A 12,919-nucleotide genomic window follows, 5' to 3' on the forward strand; every position below is an offset into this window, starting at 1 on the left:
CCATATATCATCAACTAATATTTGACAAGGGAGCCAAGAATACTCAAAGGGCAAAGGACAGTCTCTTCAATGAATGTTGTTGGGAAAACTAGATATTTACAAGCAAAAGAATGAAACTGGACCCCTAACTTACACCACTCACAAAAATTAACTCAAAATGGATTAAGGACTTAAATGTAAGATCTGAAACTATAACACTCTTAGAAGAAAATAGAGATAAAAATTCCTTGATATTGGTCTTGGCAATGATTTTTTAGGGTGTGACACCAAAAGCACAAGCAATAAAAGCAAGAATAAACAAGTGGGACTACATCAAACTAAAAAGCTTCTGCACAGCAAAGGAAACCATCAACAAAATGAAAATGCAGCCTACTGAATGGGAGAGAATATTTGCAAATCAAGTATCTGATAAGGGGTTAATACCCAAAATATATAAAGAATTCATACAACTCAATAGCAAACACAACAAAAAACACATTACAATTAAAATTAGACATTTTTCCAAAGAAGATACACAAATGGCCAACAAGTACATGAAAAGGTGCTCAACATCACTGTCAGGGAAATACAAATCAAAACTACAATGAGACATCACCTCACACCTGTCAGAATGGCTAGCATCAAAAAGACAAGAGATAACAAGTGTTGGTGAGGATGTGGATAAACAGGAACCTTTGTATACTGCTCATGTACATTCTCTTCAGGATGTAAAGTGGTCCAGCCACTATGGAGAATGGTATGGAGGTTCCTCAAACAAATTAAAAATAGATCTACCATATGAGTCAGCAATCCACTTCTGCATATATATCCAAAGGTGAAATCACTATCTCGACAAGATATCTGCACTCCCATGTTCACTGCAGCACTATTCACAAAAGCCCAGACATGGAAGCAATCTAAGTGAGCATTGATGGATGAATGGATAAGGAAAATGTTACACACACACACACACACACACACACGATGAAATATTATTCAGCCACACAAAAGAATGAAATAGTGCCATTTGTGACTACATGGATGGGCTCTGAGGGCATTATGCTTAGTGAAATAAGTCAGACAGAAAATCATAATATTGTATGATCTCACTTTTATGTGGAATCTACAAACATCCGACCCATAGAAAGAAAGTAAAATGCTGGCTGCCACAGGCTGAGGGGTGGAGAAAATGGGGAAATGTTGGTCAAAGGACACAAACTTTCAATCATAAGATGAGTAAGTTTGAGGATCTAATGTACAGCATGGTGACTATAGCACTGTTAACTTGAAAACTGCTATGAGGATAGAGCTTTAACATTTCTCACCATAACAACAACAACAAAATGGTAATTTGTGAGGGGATGGAGGCATTAACTAATCTCATTACGGTAAACATTTGGCAATATATCCATGCATCAAATCATCACATTTTACACCTTAAACTTACATGAGATATGTCAATTATATCTCAACAAAGCTGGAAACAATTTTTTTCTCAAGTATTCAAATTCCCAATTTGTTTAGCTGTTTCCCTTTTCCAAAAGCATCAATTCTCAGAGACCTCAACTGACTTAAGTAAACATATTAGAATTTGACCCATCATCATAATGAAGCACAACTGCCATCTCTGAAGGACTGACTCTGGCAGCCAGGGATACACAAAGAGAAGATACTTTCAGACAACGTGGTAGGCAACAGGAAATGGAAAAGTAAATGGTTCTCACGATGCTGCTTTCTTTCAGCTTCTCTTACTGACCCAGGTGTCTTACCCCTTTTCTCATGCTTTTTACATTACATACCTCATCACCGAGACAAGCAATTTTTAGAAATGAATGCCGCAGATGTAAATTCACAAAACCTATATACTCACCTTCAAGTAATTCATGACACCAATATTTTTCATCCGGTCAGCAAAGGTATTGAAAGTCTCCACACTGCTTTTGGGATGATAATAAAGAATTTCACTTCCAAGCCTCCAAATAATCTGTCAAAACAGAAATTACTAACAAAACTGTAAAATCCTTGCCTTAACCTATATCTAAGAAAGCTATTTTTTTCTGATTACAGCGTTAAAAAACCACCTATAGGGCTTCCCTGGTGGCGCAGTGGTTGAGAGTCCGCCTGCCGATGCAGGGGACACAGGTTCGTGCCCCGGTCTGGGAAGATCCCACGTGCCGCGGAGCGGCTGGGCCCGTGAGCCATGGCCGCTGAGCCTGCACGTCCGGAGCCTGTGCTCCGCAACGGGAGAGGCCACAACAGTGAGAGGCCCGCGTACAGAAGAAAAAAAAAAACAAAAAAAAACCACCTATAGTTCATTTTTCTAGACACCACTACCATCAACATTTTACTGTACTTTACCCAGTGAAACTAATATTATATCTTATGGGATAAAAATCTTTTCTGCTGATTAAATGAAAATACCAGGTAACTATTATAGTAGTTAGTAGTCTAAAGAAGGTAAGCAGTTGAGATACATATTGAAAATAACATTTTTAACTAGTATAGCAGGAAGAATATTAATGTCAGAAAACTTGGGTTCTATTAATATTGGCTTCTTCACTGCTATCAGCCTCATCTTTATTATCTACCAAATGAGAGCTATGGACTAGATGTTTCTTGAGATCCCATCAAGTACCTACAACTATTGACTATATTTAGTCTATATTTAGAGCTCCAATTTAAGAATTTTCATCAGCTATGGACAAATTTTAATAAAAATATTTTCACCCCAGAGCACCAAAACTCTGGTGACAGAACTTGGAGCTCTTCTTTTGCATGGTCTATTCTCTTACCCCAATTTAAAGTACTTCAATAATAGTGACTTCAAAGTAAAGTTAAGTGGATTTTAAATCAAGTCTTTCTCTGAACATACATACTGACTGTTTTGTGTAATCATAATACTCATCCTCCCAACTCAGAAAGACCAAGATTTCATTTACAGAACACCAAATTGCAGTATTTTGATGCTTAAAGAAAATGTGGAGATTATCCTATCACAGTGGTTCTTAAACCTTGTTGTATGTAAGAATTACCTGGGACACCACTTAAAAATAAATATTCTAGGGATTCAGACTTCAGTTCAGTAGAACTGGAGTGCAGCACAGGAATCTATATTTTAAACAAAAGCCCTATGTGATTTAAACAGAGCCCAAACAAGTGTCTGGAAACCACTGATTTAATCCTTTCATTTTGTAAAACAAACTCTGGACCAAAAGAGACTGTAACTTGCCCAATGTTTTACAGATCTATATAACTTTAGTCCATTACTAAACTTTCAATCAATGGTTAAATTTTTTCTTTAATATTTTTTGGCTCTATTAAATATCTAACTGATGCAATGGTTACTGTAATAGTAAAAGCTACTTGAGATATTCATGTGAAGTTATTTGTGGATAAACTGTCTTTTACAGAATAAATTTAACAATATATGCCAGGCACTGTTCTAGATCCTTGCCCTTGTGGAATTTACACTCTATTGTAGAGAGACTGACAATAACCAAGAAATATAATAATTAAATTGGCAAGTATTATGGGAAAAGAATGAAGCAGGATAAAGGGATCAGGAGTGCCAGTTGGAAAGTGAAGGGGGTTGGTGTGCAGTTGCAATTTTATTTTATTTATTTATTTATTTATTTATTTTTGGCTGCGTTGGGTCTTCATTCCTGCGCACAGGCTTTCTCTAGTTGCAGTGAGCGGTGGCTCTCTTTGTTGCGGTGCACAGGATTCTCATTGCGGTGGCTTCTCTTGCTGCGGAGCACGGGCTCTAGGCACGCGGGTTTCAGTAGTTGTGGCTCGCGGGCTCTGGAGCGCAGGCTCAGTAGTTGTGGCACATGGGCTTGCTCCACGGCATGTGGGATCTTCCCGGACCAGGACTTGAACCCGTGTCCCCAGCACTGGCAGGCGGATTCTTAACTACTGCGCCACCAGGGAAGCCCCAGTTGCAATTTTAAATAGTCAAGGTAGGGCCCACTGAAGGTGTGACTTGAAGGAGGGTGACCATAGTGATATCTGAAGAAAGACCTTCCTAAGTAAAAGAAATAGCAAAGGCAAAGGCAATCAGGAAGGAGTATGGTTGTTCAAGAAGAGCAAGGAGGCCAGTGAGGTTGGAGAAGGAAAAGCAAGTTGGACAGTAATAGGAGATGAGGTCAAAGGGGGAAAGGGAGTGGGCAGAGCACGGAGAACTTGCAGGCAATCAGAAGGACTCTGGCTCTTACTCTAAGTGAAATGGGAAGACACTGCAGTGTTTTCAGCAGAAGAGTGACATGATTTGACTTATGTTTTAAAAGGACTATGCTGGGCTTCCCCGGTGGCGCAGTGGTTGAGTCCGCCTGCCGATGCAGGGGACACGGGTTCGTGCCCCGGTCCGGGAAGATCCCACATGCCGCGGAGCGGCTGGGCCCATGAGCCATGACCGCTGAGCCTGTGTGTCCGGAGCCTGTGCTCCGCAACGGGAGAGGCCAAAACAGTGAGAGGCCCGCATACCGCAAAAAAAAAAAAAAAAAAAAAATAGGACTATGCTGCATCATTAATCATTAGGAAAATGCCAACCAAAGCTACAATGAGATACCACTTTAGAAACACTAGGATGGCTAAAATCAAGAAGACAGACAATAATACAGTTGGCGAGGATGTAGGGATGTTGGGACCCTCGTATATGGCTGGTGGGAACGTAAAATGGTGCAGTCACTCTGGAAAACAGTCTAGTGGTTCCTTAAGAGGTTACATGTATTTTATGCCCCCGCAATGCCACTCCTAGGTACACACCCAAGAGAAATTACAACAAACATCCATACAAAAACTTGTACATAAAAAAAAAAATCTTGTACATAAATGTTCAAAGCAGCATTATTCATAGTAACCAAAAGTGGAAACTACCCAAATGTCTAAAAACTGATGAATCGATACATAAAATGAGATAGAGCCATACATTGGAATATTATTTTGCAATAAAAAGAAATGATGTACTAATATGCTACAATATGGGAAGGCTTGAAAACATTATGTTCAGTGAAAGAATTCATTCACAAAAAGCCATATGTTATATGATTCCATTTATATGAAATGTCCAGAATATAAAGTAGATAAGTGGTTGCCAGGGGCTGGGGGTTGGAAAGGAGCAACTACAAGTGGGTACAGGGTATCGTCTGGACAAGACGAAACTATTCTAAATTTAGATTGCCATAATGGTTGCACATCTCTGTGCAACTGAACTGAACTGTTCAATTTAAATGGGCGAGTTGTATGGTGTGTTAATATATCTCAATAAAACCAGTTTTTTTTTAAAAAAGGGTCAGTCTGGTTATGCTTAAAATAGACTGCGGGGGTGGGGGAGGGCAAGAAGTCATCTAAGTGAGGTGAGAGGGACTTGAGTCCAGGCGCAGCAACGGAGGAGGTGAGAAGTACTCAGAATGCAGGGAGCGTGCTTTCAAAGTAGAGCTAACAGCGTTTTCTGATGGTTTGGATATGGGGTATAAAAGAAAAAACACCCCAGAGTTTGGCCCTCGCAATTAGATACATAAAGGAAATGTCATCTGAGATGAGGAAAATTAGGCTGGACAGGGAATATCAGAAGAGCTAGTTTAGATCTGTTACTATGATATGACATACCATACAAGCTGATATTAGACATCAAGAGGTGACGTTGAGTAGACAGCTGGATACAGAAATCTGGACTTGAAGAGAGACGTCAGGACCCCAGATACACAACTGGAGATCGCCAGCATGCAGACTGAATGTAAGGCTATGAAACTGAATGAGATCATCAAGAGTGAGTTCAGATAACGATAACAACTAAGGGTTAGAGTTCTTGGGTAGTCCCATGTCAGAAAGCAAAGGAAAAGGAGACCGACGAATGGCCAGTGAGGTAGGAGAAAAAACTGAGAGTACCGCGTCCTGGAAGCCGGACAAGGAAGCTATGTCACACAGGAGGGAATGATCTACTATGTTTAATATTGCTGACAGATCAAGTTAGATGAGCACTGAGAATCTGCCACTGGATTCAGCAACATGGAGATCACTGTTGACCTTGACAAAGCAACTTGGTGGAAATGGTGATGGCTGGTGGGTAGTCTAACTGGAAAGGGTTTGGAATGGACAGGTACACACAACTCCCTCAAGGAGTTTTGCTGAAAGGCAGAATGGAGAAATGGGGCACAGCCTGTGGAAGAAGTAGGGGTCAAGAGATGATGCTAAATGGGAGAAATAACAACATGTTTGTTTGAAGATGGGGAACATCCTACAGAAAGGGGAAAATAAGGACACAGGGAAAGAATTATTTAAATGAATGAGTATTGGGGAATCTGAGAATTCAGATTTAACATTATTTTTGTCTCCTTTAAAATGATAATAGGAGAAAGAAGTGTGCAAAAAAATGTCCTCATACAAACTCTCTACCCAAAACCACTTTTAGTAGCTTTTAGTAAAATCAATCAATAGCAAAAGCTATTCTGGGTGGAGTTCAAAAGGCAGAAACTCCCAGGACTCTGTCCTATCTTCCAGCAGACTCAGACCTTACTTACCTCCGGTGCAACCTGTCTCTTGTTGCTATCTGAATCTTCCAAGATCTGAAGGTAACTGTGCATGTATTCTGCAGCTCGCTGCCACTGGTGCTTCAGCAGAGCTTCTTGGATAAGACTTAAACAAGCACTTGTTGTCTGAGCAAAATCCTTCTCCTGTCTTCCTCCAGTCGCTATCAAGGTTAAAGAGGAGAGTCTTGACCCACAGTGACCCCAAATCAACAATTCAAGAAACATTTCTGATAAGCATAGTTTTAACAAGTAGAGCAGTAGGTATTACTTAACCCAACCCATCCCCAATTCCAAAGCTGGTTCCATTTGAAACAAACTCTTCCACCCATTTTAACTAGTTTTCGCAAATGAAAAAAATGTCTAATTAGAAGATGTCTAATTTGACATTCTTGGGCTACCGGGATCACCAGATCCTTCAAATCTGATTCAATTGTCCTTTCATCCTTGCACTAAACAATCTGGGAAGAATCTCTTAAAGAGGGCCCCAAAAGCACAGTCCCAAGTATTTAGAATGGGTAAAAATCATCAGGGTCATCCTAGGAAAGTATGGTCTTTTTTACCTACCTATGTTCTGAAAACACCAAGAGGTGCACTTTTATTTTTTAAGGACTGAGTTCCCAGTAACTCAATGATGTAAATGCAAATGAGATTATAATAACTGTAGACATTGGCATTTATATCTCTGAAGTACTGGGAATCCTCTTGTTAAGAATATTTGTGCTTAGTTACAACCCTGGTTATGAGTAACAGGTGGCATGTTGCCACCTCTTCTCTTCCCACACTACTGAAGACGCGTACAGGCCATCAGTCTTCCATTTGGGGTACCCTCACCCCTGGGAGTACACAGAGACTAATAAGTACCATGCAAAGATAGTTTTACAGCAATCAATTTGCAGATCTTCAACTTTCTCACATACTCTTTCCTAAAACTGATCTCCTAGGAAACTGTGCCTATACACAAGGCTTCATGATCAAAATCATCATATTTTGCCTTAAGGTGAAAATACAGGTGTTGAGTGTTGAGAAAGTGAACGACTCTAACACATCCATTTGCAAGTCAGGTGATTTTTAATTCTTTGCTTATCAAAACTGTAGGAGAACCTAATAATTTTTTATTTTAGATCACTGTGATTTTTTCATAAATAATTCAGAAGGAATCCAAAGACCTGATACATTGCTATAATTAAACTCCATTCATTGCCAGCTAGTTACTTATGTGACTAAACTTCCTCAGAATTTCCACCAATTAAAACAAAATACGGTAGAATTGAAGCTAAATCTTTTCTCATTCTAGGAATACGTAATATCCAACCAAACATATAAGAACTGGAAAAAAGTGATAACCTTACCCATTTTATTGAGACAAATAAGCAATAAAAATTTACCTTTAATACTTAACAAAAATTGTAACACTACTTATGTTATTTTGATTAGGTGGGTACAAAAATCAATTACAATGATTTCTCAATCCAGAAGAGATTTTAATACTTAAAACCTTACAGGATATTAGCAAAAATTAATTAAATGCAGACACATACTTTATGGCAAGAATAAAAGTATAAAAGAAAAAGGAACAATATAAAATTTCTATTAAAAGCTTTTTCATAAATACTAAATGGATGATAAAGGTATCACCTCCCTATATTATTTAGATTCCACCAAATTATTTTTTTAAGTCACATGATAATTTCATTTAAAAGTGCCAATATATGCCGAAAATTATGCCTTTTGCAACTCTCAAACTTATGATACAAGTTTTAGATGGCACCTTAAAACTGTACAAGATAGTACCTAATTCTTCAGGGGAAAAAAAAGTAGAATACTATTTCTCTCTCTCTCTTTTTTTTTCCCCCTTAAATATTTATTTGGCTGTACCAGGTCTTAGCAGCGGCATGCGGCATCTTCATTGCAGCACGCGGGATCTTCAGTTGCGGTGTGCCGGATCTTTTAGTTGCCGCATGCAGGATCTAATTCCCTGACCAGGGATCAAACCAGGGCCCCCTGCATTGGGAGCACAGAGTCTTAATGGCTGGACCACCAGGGAAGTCCCAAAGACTATTTCTCTTGACCAGTGCTTTTCAAGCTTTTTAAATGTACATACAAATCACCTGGGGATCCTGATGTAGTCTTAGTATCCCCAGGGAGCTTATTAGAAATGCAGAATACTATGTCCTACACACCTCTCTGAATTAGAAGCTGCATTTAACAGGATCTACACCCAAACTCCCAGTATCAGCAGCAACACCAGGCAGCTAGGCCAAGAAAGTGACAAAATACCTCTTCCCTAAAACCTCGGTTATTCACCTAAAGGAAAACTGATCTCAGGCCAGACTCCCTTCTACCTCTCAAGATTTCACAGCTCAAACTGGAAATCAACTTTAGACTAGGATATATAAATGCTTGGAAAATTCCCCTCCTGTCTTCCAACTGAGCCTAATTACCTCAGGAGTAGCTCTCATTTCACCCTTTGTGAGCAAAAGATAATCTTATTTGTTGCTGATAAACTTTAAGAATAACTGTCAAGGAAAATAAATTTGATGGAATGAGGTACAATAAAGAACCAGTGCCATCAACCTAATTTCTAATTTCCTTGAAATAACCTGGAAACTTGTCAGCCTGTCAACGAATGTTTTTTGAGCACTACCATAGCCAAGCACTATTCTAAGTGCTCAACATACAGCTTTATTCCAGACTGGTGCCCACCTTCCAAGTTTTTATTCTAGGGGACACACCCTTCAAAACGCCAAAAGAAATTTAAGAGAATAAAATATAAATAATTGTTAGGCAATTGTGTTTTCCGGTTATGGTTAATTACCACTACAATGTCAATATTACCTGCAACTATATTCTCATTGCAGACAGAAAGTATTTGGGGTTTAACAGGCTATCTGTAATATATGAAACATGTCTAAGCATGTAAATTCTGGTCTTAAACCTACTTGTTTGTGGACTGACTCAAGCTCTCTATAGAACACTGGTGACAGACACATGCCCAGGTATGCCTTAAAACTAGCAGAAACTTTAGATTACTAGTTCCCTACAAGGGGTGTGGTAGCATCCCCTCTAAAGTACCATTCATTCAAACCTGGCTCAAACCATGTACATTAATTCAGCAAAAATAAAATGAGGAAAGGGGAAGTAAACTATTATTTTTTCAACACTCACTATGCATGAGGCTCTATGCTAGGCACTTTACATATGTTATCCCTTTTTTCGATATATGTATCTCAATGTAGGGTTTGAGATCAGATAGGCCTGGATTTGACTCCTGATACTCACATTAAGAATTTTAACTTCTTCTGAAGTTCAGTTCCGTCACCTCTAAAATGCCTAGCACATAAATTTACTGAGGATTAATTTACTGAGATAATTAAGTGAGATGATATTTAGATTAAAAAATAAAGAAATAAGAGGTAAACTCTAGCAGCCAGGGAATCTCAGTCAAGGGGAAAGAAAGCCAGGCTAAGAAAGATATATTTGTGGGCAATTAGAAAAGTGCTGGTTCAAATGTATTCCCAGGACTACACGGCCCAACATGCCAACATACAGACAACTGCTTCTTTTATATATTCTGATAAGGAATTTATTCCATAGAAAAACTTGTTTATTTCTACATTAGATGAAAATAGAAGAAAATACTCCTTTCTTGAAATCTATTATAGATCAATTCTATTAGGGCTTATTTCAGTGCAATTCAACAGAAACTTCTGGTATGTACTCCTCAGTGGTAGAGATCATATCTTCTTCAACTATGTATCCCCAATATTTAACCAATGCCAGGGATATAATAAATGCTCAGTAAGTATTACTGGGGGGAAAAAAAGTGTATCTACCATAATACAGACTGTTATTAATTCAAAGGAAAAGAATTCTAAAAGAAAAAAAGAATCTATTTTTATTATTTCTTTTTTATTAACAGCCTAAAAAAAAATCCTCATACATTCTTATTTTGAAAGTTGACCCAGCTTGGTTATCCATTTTTGTACCCATATTGAATCTTATCATCTCCTTGCATTAGAGCTGAAATGGTTATATGTTACTTTACTTACCTATGGTTTCTATATGCTTTTGGAGCCAAGGAAGACACATTCCTGTACCAGAGGGCACACACGGTTCCCCCTGTTCATCCTCTGTTGTGGGCCTTATCAATTCTTCACTGAAATCACTCATACCTATTCCAGACTGAGAATATCAGTTACTTTTTGTACATCTTAATCCACAGGCTTCTCAGTTATACAGAAAGACAGCCATCTTTTATCAACAAAATTAATTGTACCTGGTAGTTCCTTTAAAGTAAGAAATGAATTTAATTATGTCAGCAGCAGCCAAAATCAATGACCCATTTAAAAAAAAAGACAATTGCAACTACTACTATATTTCAAGAAGATACAAAGATAGATAAGATACTAACCTTTTAAGTTAAAAAAAAAGTCATCTAGGGGAAGAAACATCAAAATAATGTATAATAAAACAATGTGACAAATAATAACAGTAGTAGTTAACATTTATTGGGCCCTTTCTATACACCAGGGCTACAAAGTATCTAATTTAATCCTTACAGAAATCCGGAGGTAAGTGGTATTACTTTCTTCCATTTTCATGCTGAAAAAAACTGAAGGGCTCAGTGAAACTATGTAACCTGGCTCAGTGTCACAAAAAGGTGAGGACAATATTCCGGTAACTAGAACATCAAACACACTTGGCATGTACAGAGTTTGGGGTGTGCGTGGAGGAGGGGGGCGGAAGGCTGATGGCGGGAAAAGAATCTACAAAAGCAGCCTTGTGCCAAGCTGAGTTTGGACTTAACCGTTCAGATGTTCAGGACCCCTCTCCCTCCTTCCACATATCCAATTGATTATTAGGTCCTGCTAGTACTAGTATTTCTCCTATCGTCTCTCTGCCCCGCAACTCTACAACACTCCCCTAGCTCGGGACACCTTCAAACTGTGTCTGGATTGCTACATTAGCTTTCTAACTATTTACCCTGCCTCAAATTTGGCTTCTCCACATCACAACCCGAATAAACCTTTCAAAATCAAATTCTGGGCCTTCCCTGGTGGCGCAGTGGTTGAGAGTCCGCCTACCGATGCAGGGGACGCGGGCTCGTGCCCCGGTCCGGGAAGATCCCACATGCCACGGAGCGGCTGGGCCCGTGAGCCATGGCCACTGAGCCTGCGCGTCCGGAGCCTGTGCTCCGCAACGGGAGAAGCCACAACAGTGAAAGGCCTGCGTACCGCAAAAAAAAAAAAAATCAAATTCTGTGGTTACGAGCACGGGTTTGAAATAACACTTTAGTTTGAACCCGACTCACATTTTAAGGAGTCATTCCAGAAGAAGCTCTCCCTTCCCAAATTCTCAAAGCCTAAACTGGTGTCTTGCAGTTGTCACGGTAACCAAAGCTGCCCCACCCCTCCAGGCTCGCCCTCAGAACTCAAGGTTTCAGAGGATCAGGAGAAAATATGAGAACACAGGTGAATCCTACTACAGCCATTCCCGTTCCACTGTGAACGCAGGCAATGAGGTGGAAGACAACCGTGGGACTTACCTGCCTAAAGCCAGAGTTCTTCTGCGACACCAAACTCAGTCTCCCGACTCCGGACCAGCGTGAGCAAACTCTCACGGACTTGAGAGCGAAAGTGTGCAAAACCTGGCCCCGGCGTTCCGGCAGCGCGCAGACGCAGCCCCGCCCCTAACTCCCGATTGGGCGCTGGAGGCGCCTCGACCCGGAAGTGACCCGGAAGTGGCCGTGGACAGCTTCCTTCCCATTGGATTGGACCGAAGTGTACATCTTAATCTGTCTCAGCGGAAAAAAGTGGGAGACTTTAATTGCAAATGAAGATTAATGCAACGTGAGGTCGGCTGGATCAGGGTAACAGTACAAATAAAAGAATGGCACTTTACCCGAGTAGTTCCCCGTACGACGACCTTTCAGTTACTACTTGGCTTGCTGGCGCGAGCAGCGAGCCTCGGAGGCGCGGCTCGTGGCCCTAACAAGATAAATCTCTGCATAGCCTGTTAATTGCTTCCTTGAAATCTTTTTTCTTTCTTATTAAAGGTTTAGCTTTGAATTTAAATGACTCTGACTGCTTCCCCAAAATTTGGACAAGAATATTTTTTCCTTCTCAGCGGCAGTGGTTCTGTGCACTGGTCTGGAGTCATTTTTCATGAGGAACGTTGACGAACTTATGAAATAAGGGTTGAAAGTAAGATGGTTAAATGTGAAATGAGGGGAAATTGAGAGGTTCTAGGGAAGATGATCCTGGAAAAGCAGAGACTCGTTGGAACACAATATTTCCAAAATGTGGGGGGTTCATCTGTGAAGGAAGAGTCAGACTTTTTTCGTAGCTTCAGAGAACGGAACTAAGTAGTGAAAGTTAAAAGAGAAGCAGCTTTAAAGTCATTACAACAGTTTT

At 39.8% G+C, this 12,919-nt stretch overlaps 1 protein-coding gene across 2 annotated transcripts in view; it reads right to left on the minus strand.

Moving 5' to 3' along the window:
* TAF1A (TATA-box binding protein associated factor, RNA polymerase I subunit A) overlaps positions 1-12,126 on the minus strand; it is a 34,688-nt gene extending 22,562 nt beyond the window's left edge. The window contains exons 1-4 of one of the 2 annotated variants that reach the window (XM_007457018.1): positions 12,052-12,126; positions 10,556-10,678; positions 6,498-6,667; positions 1,850-1,963 (exon numbers count right to left, since the gene is read on the minus strand). In XM_007457018.1, the coding sequence (XP_007457080.1) occupies positions 1,850-1,963; positions 6,498-6,667; positions 10,556-10,676 (405 nt within the window). In that variant the 5' untranslated portion in view covers positions 10,677-10,678; positions 12,052-12,126. Of the gene's footprint in view, positions 1-1,849; positions 1,964-6,497; positions 6,668-10,555; positions 10,679-10,917; positions 11,012-12,051 lie in introns of those variants that run through there. The other variant, XM_007457017.1, reaches the window with a different exon arrangement.
* Positions 12,127-12,919: the final 793 nt, after the last annotated feature.

Source organism: Lipotes vexillifer, unplaced genomic scaffold (genome assembly GCF_000442215.2).
Source record: "Lipotes vexillifer unplaced genomic scaffold, Lipotes_vexillifer_v1.1 scaffold1675, whole genome shotgun sequence".
NCBI classification, from domain to species: Eukaryota; Metazoa; Chordata; class Mammalia; order Artiodactyla; family Lipotidae; genus Lipotes; species Lipotes vexillifer.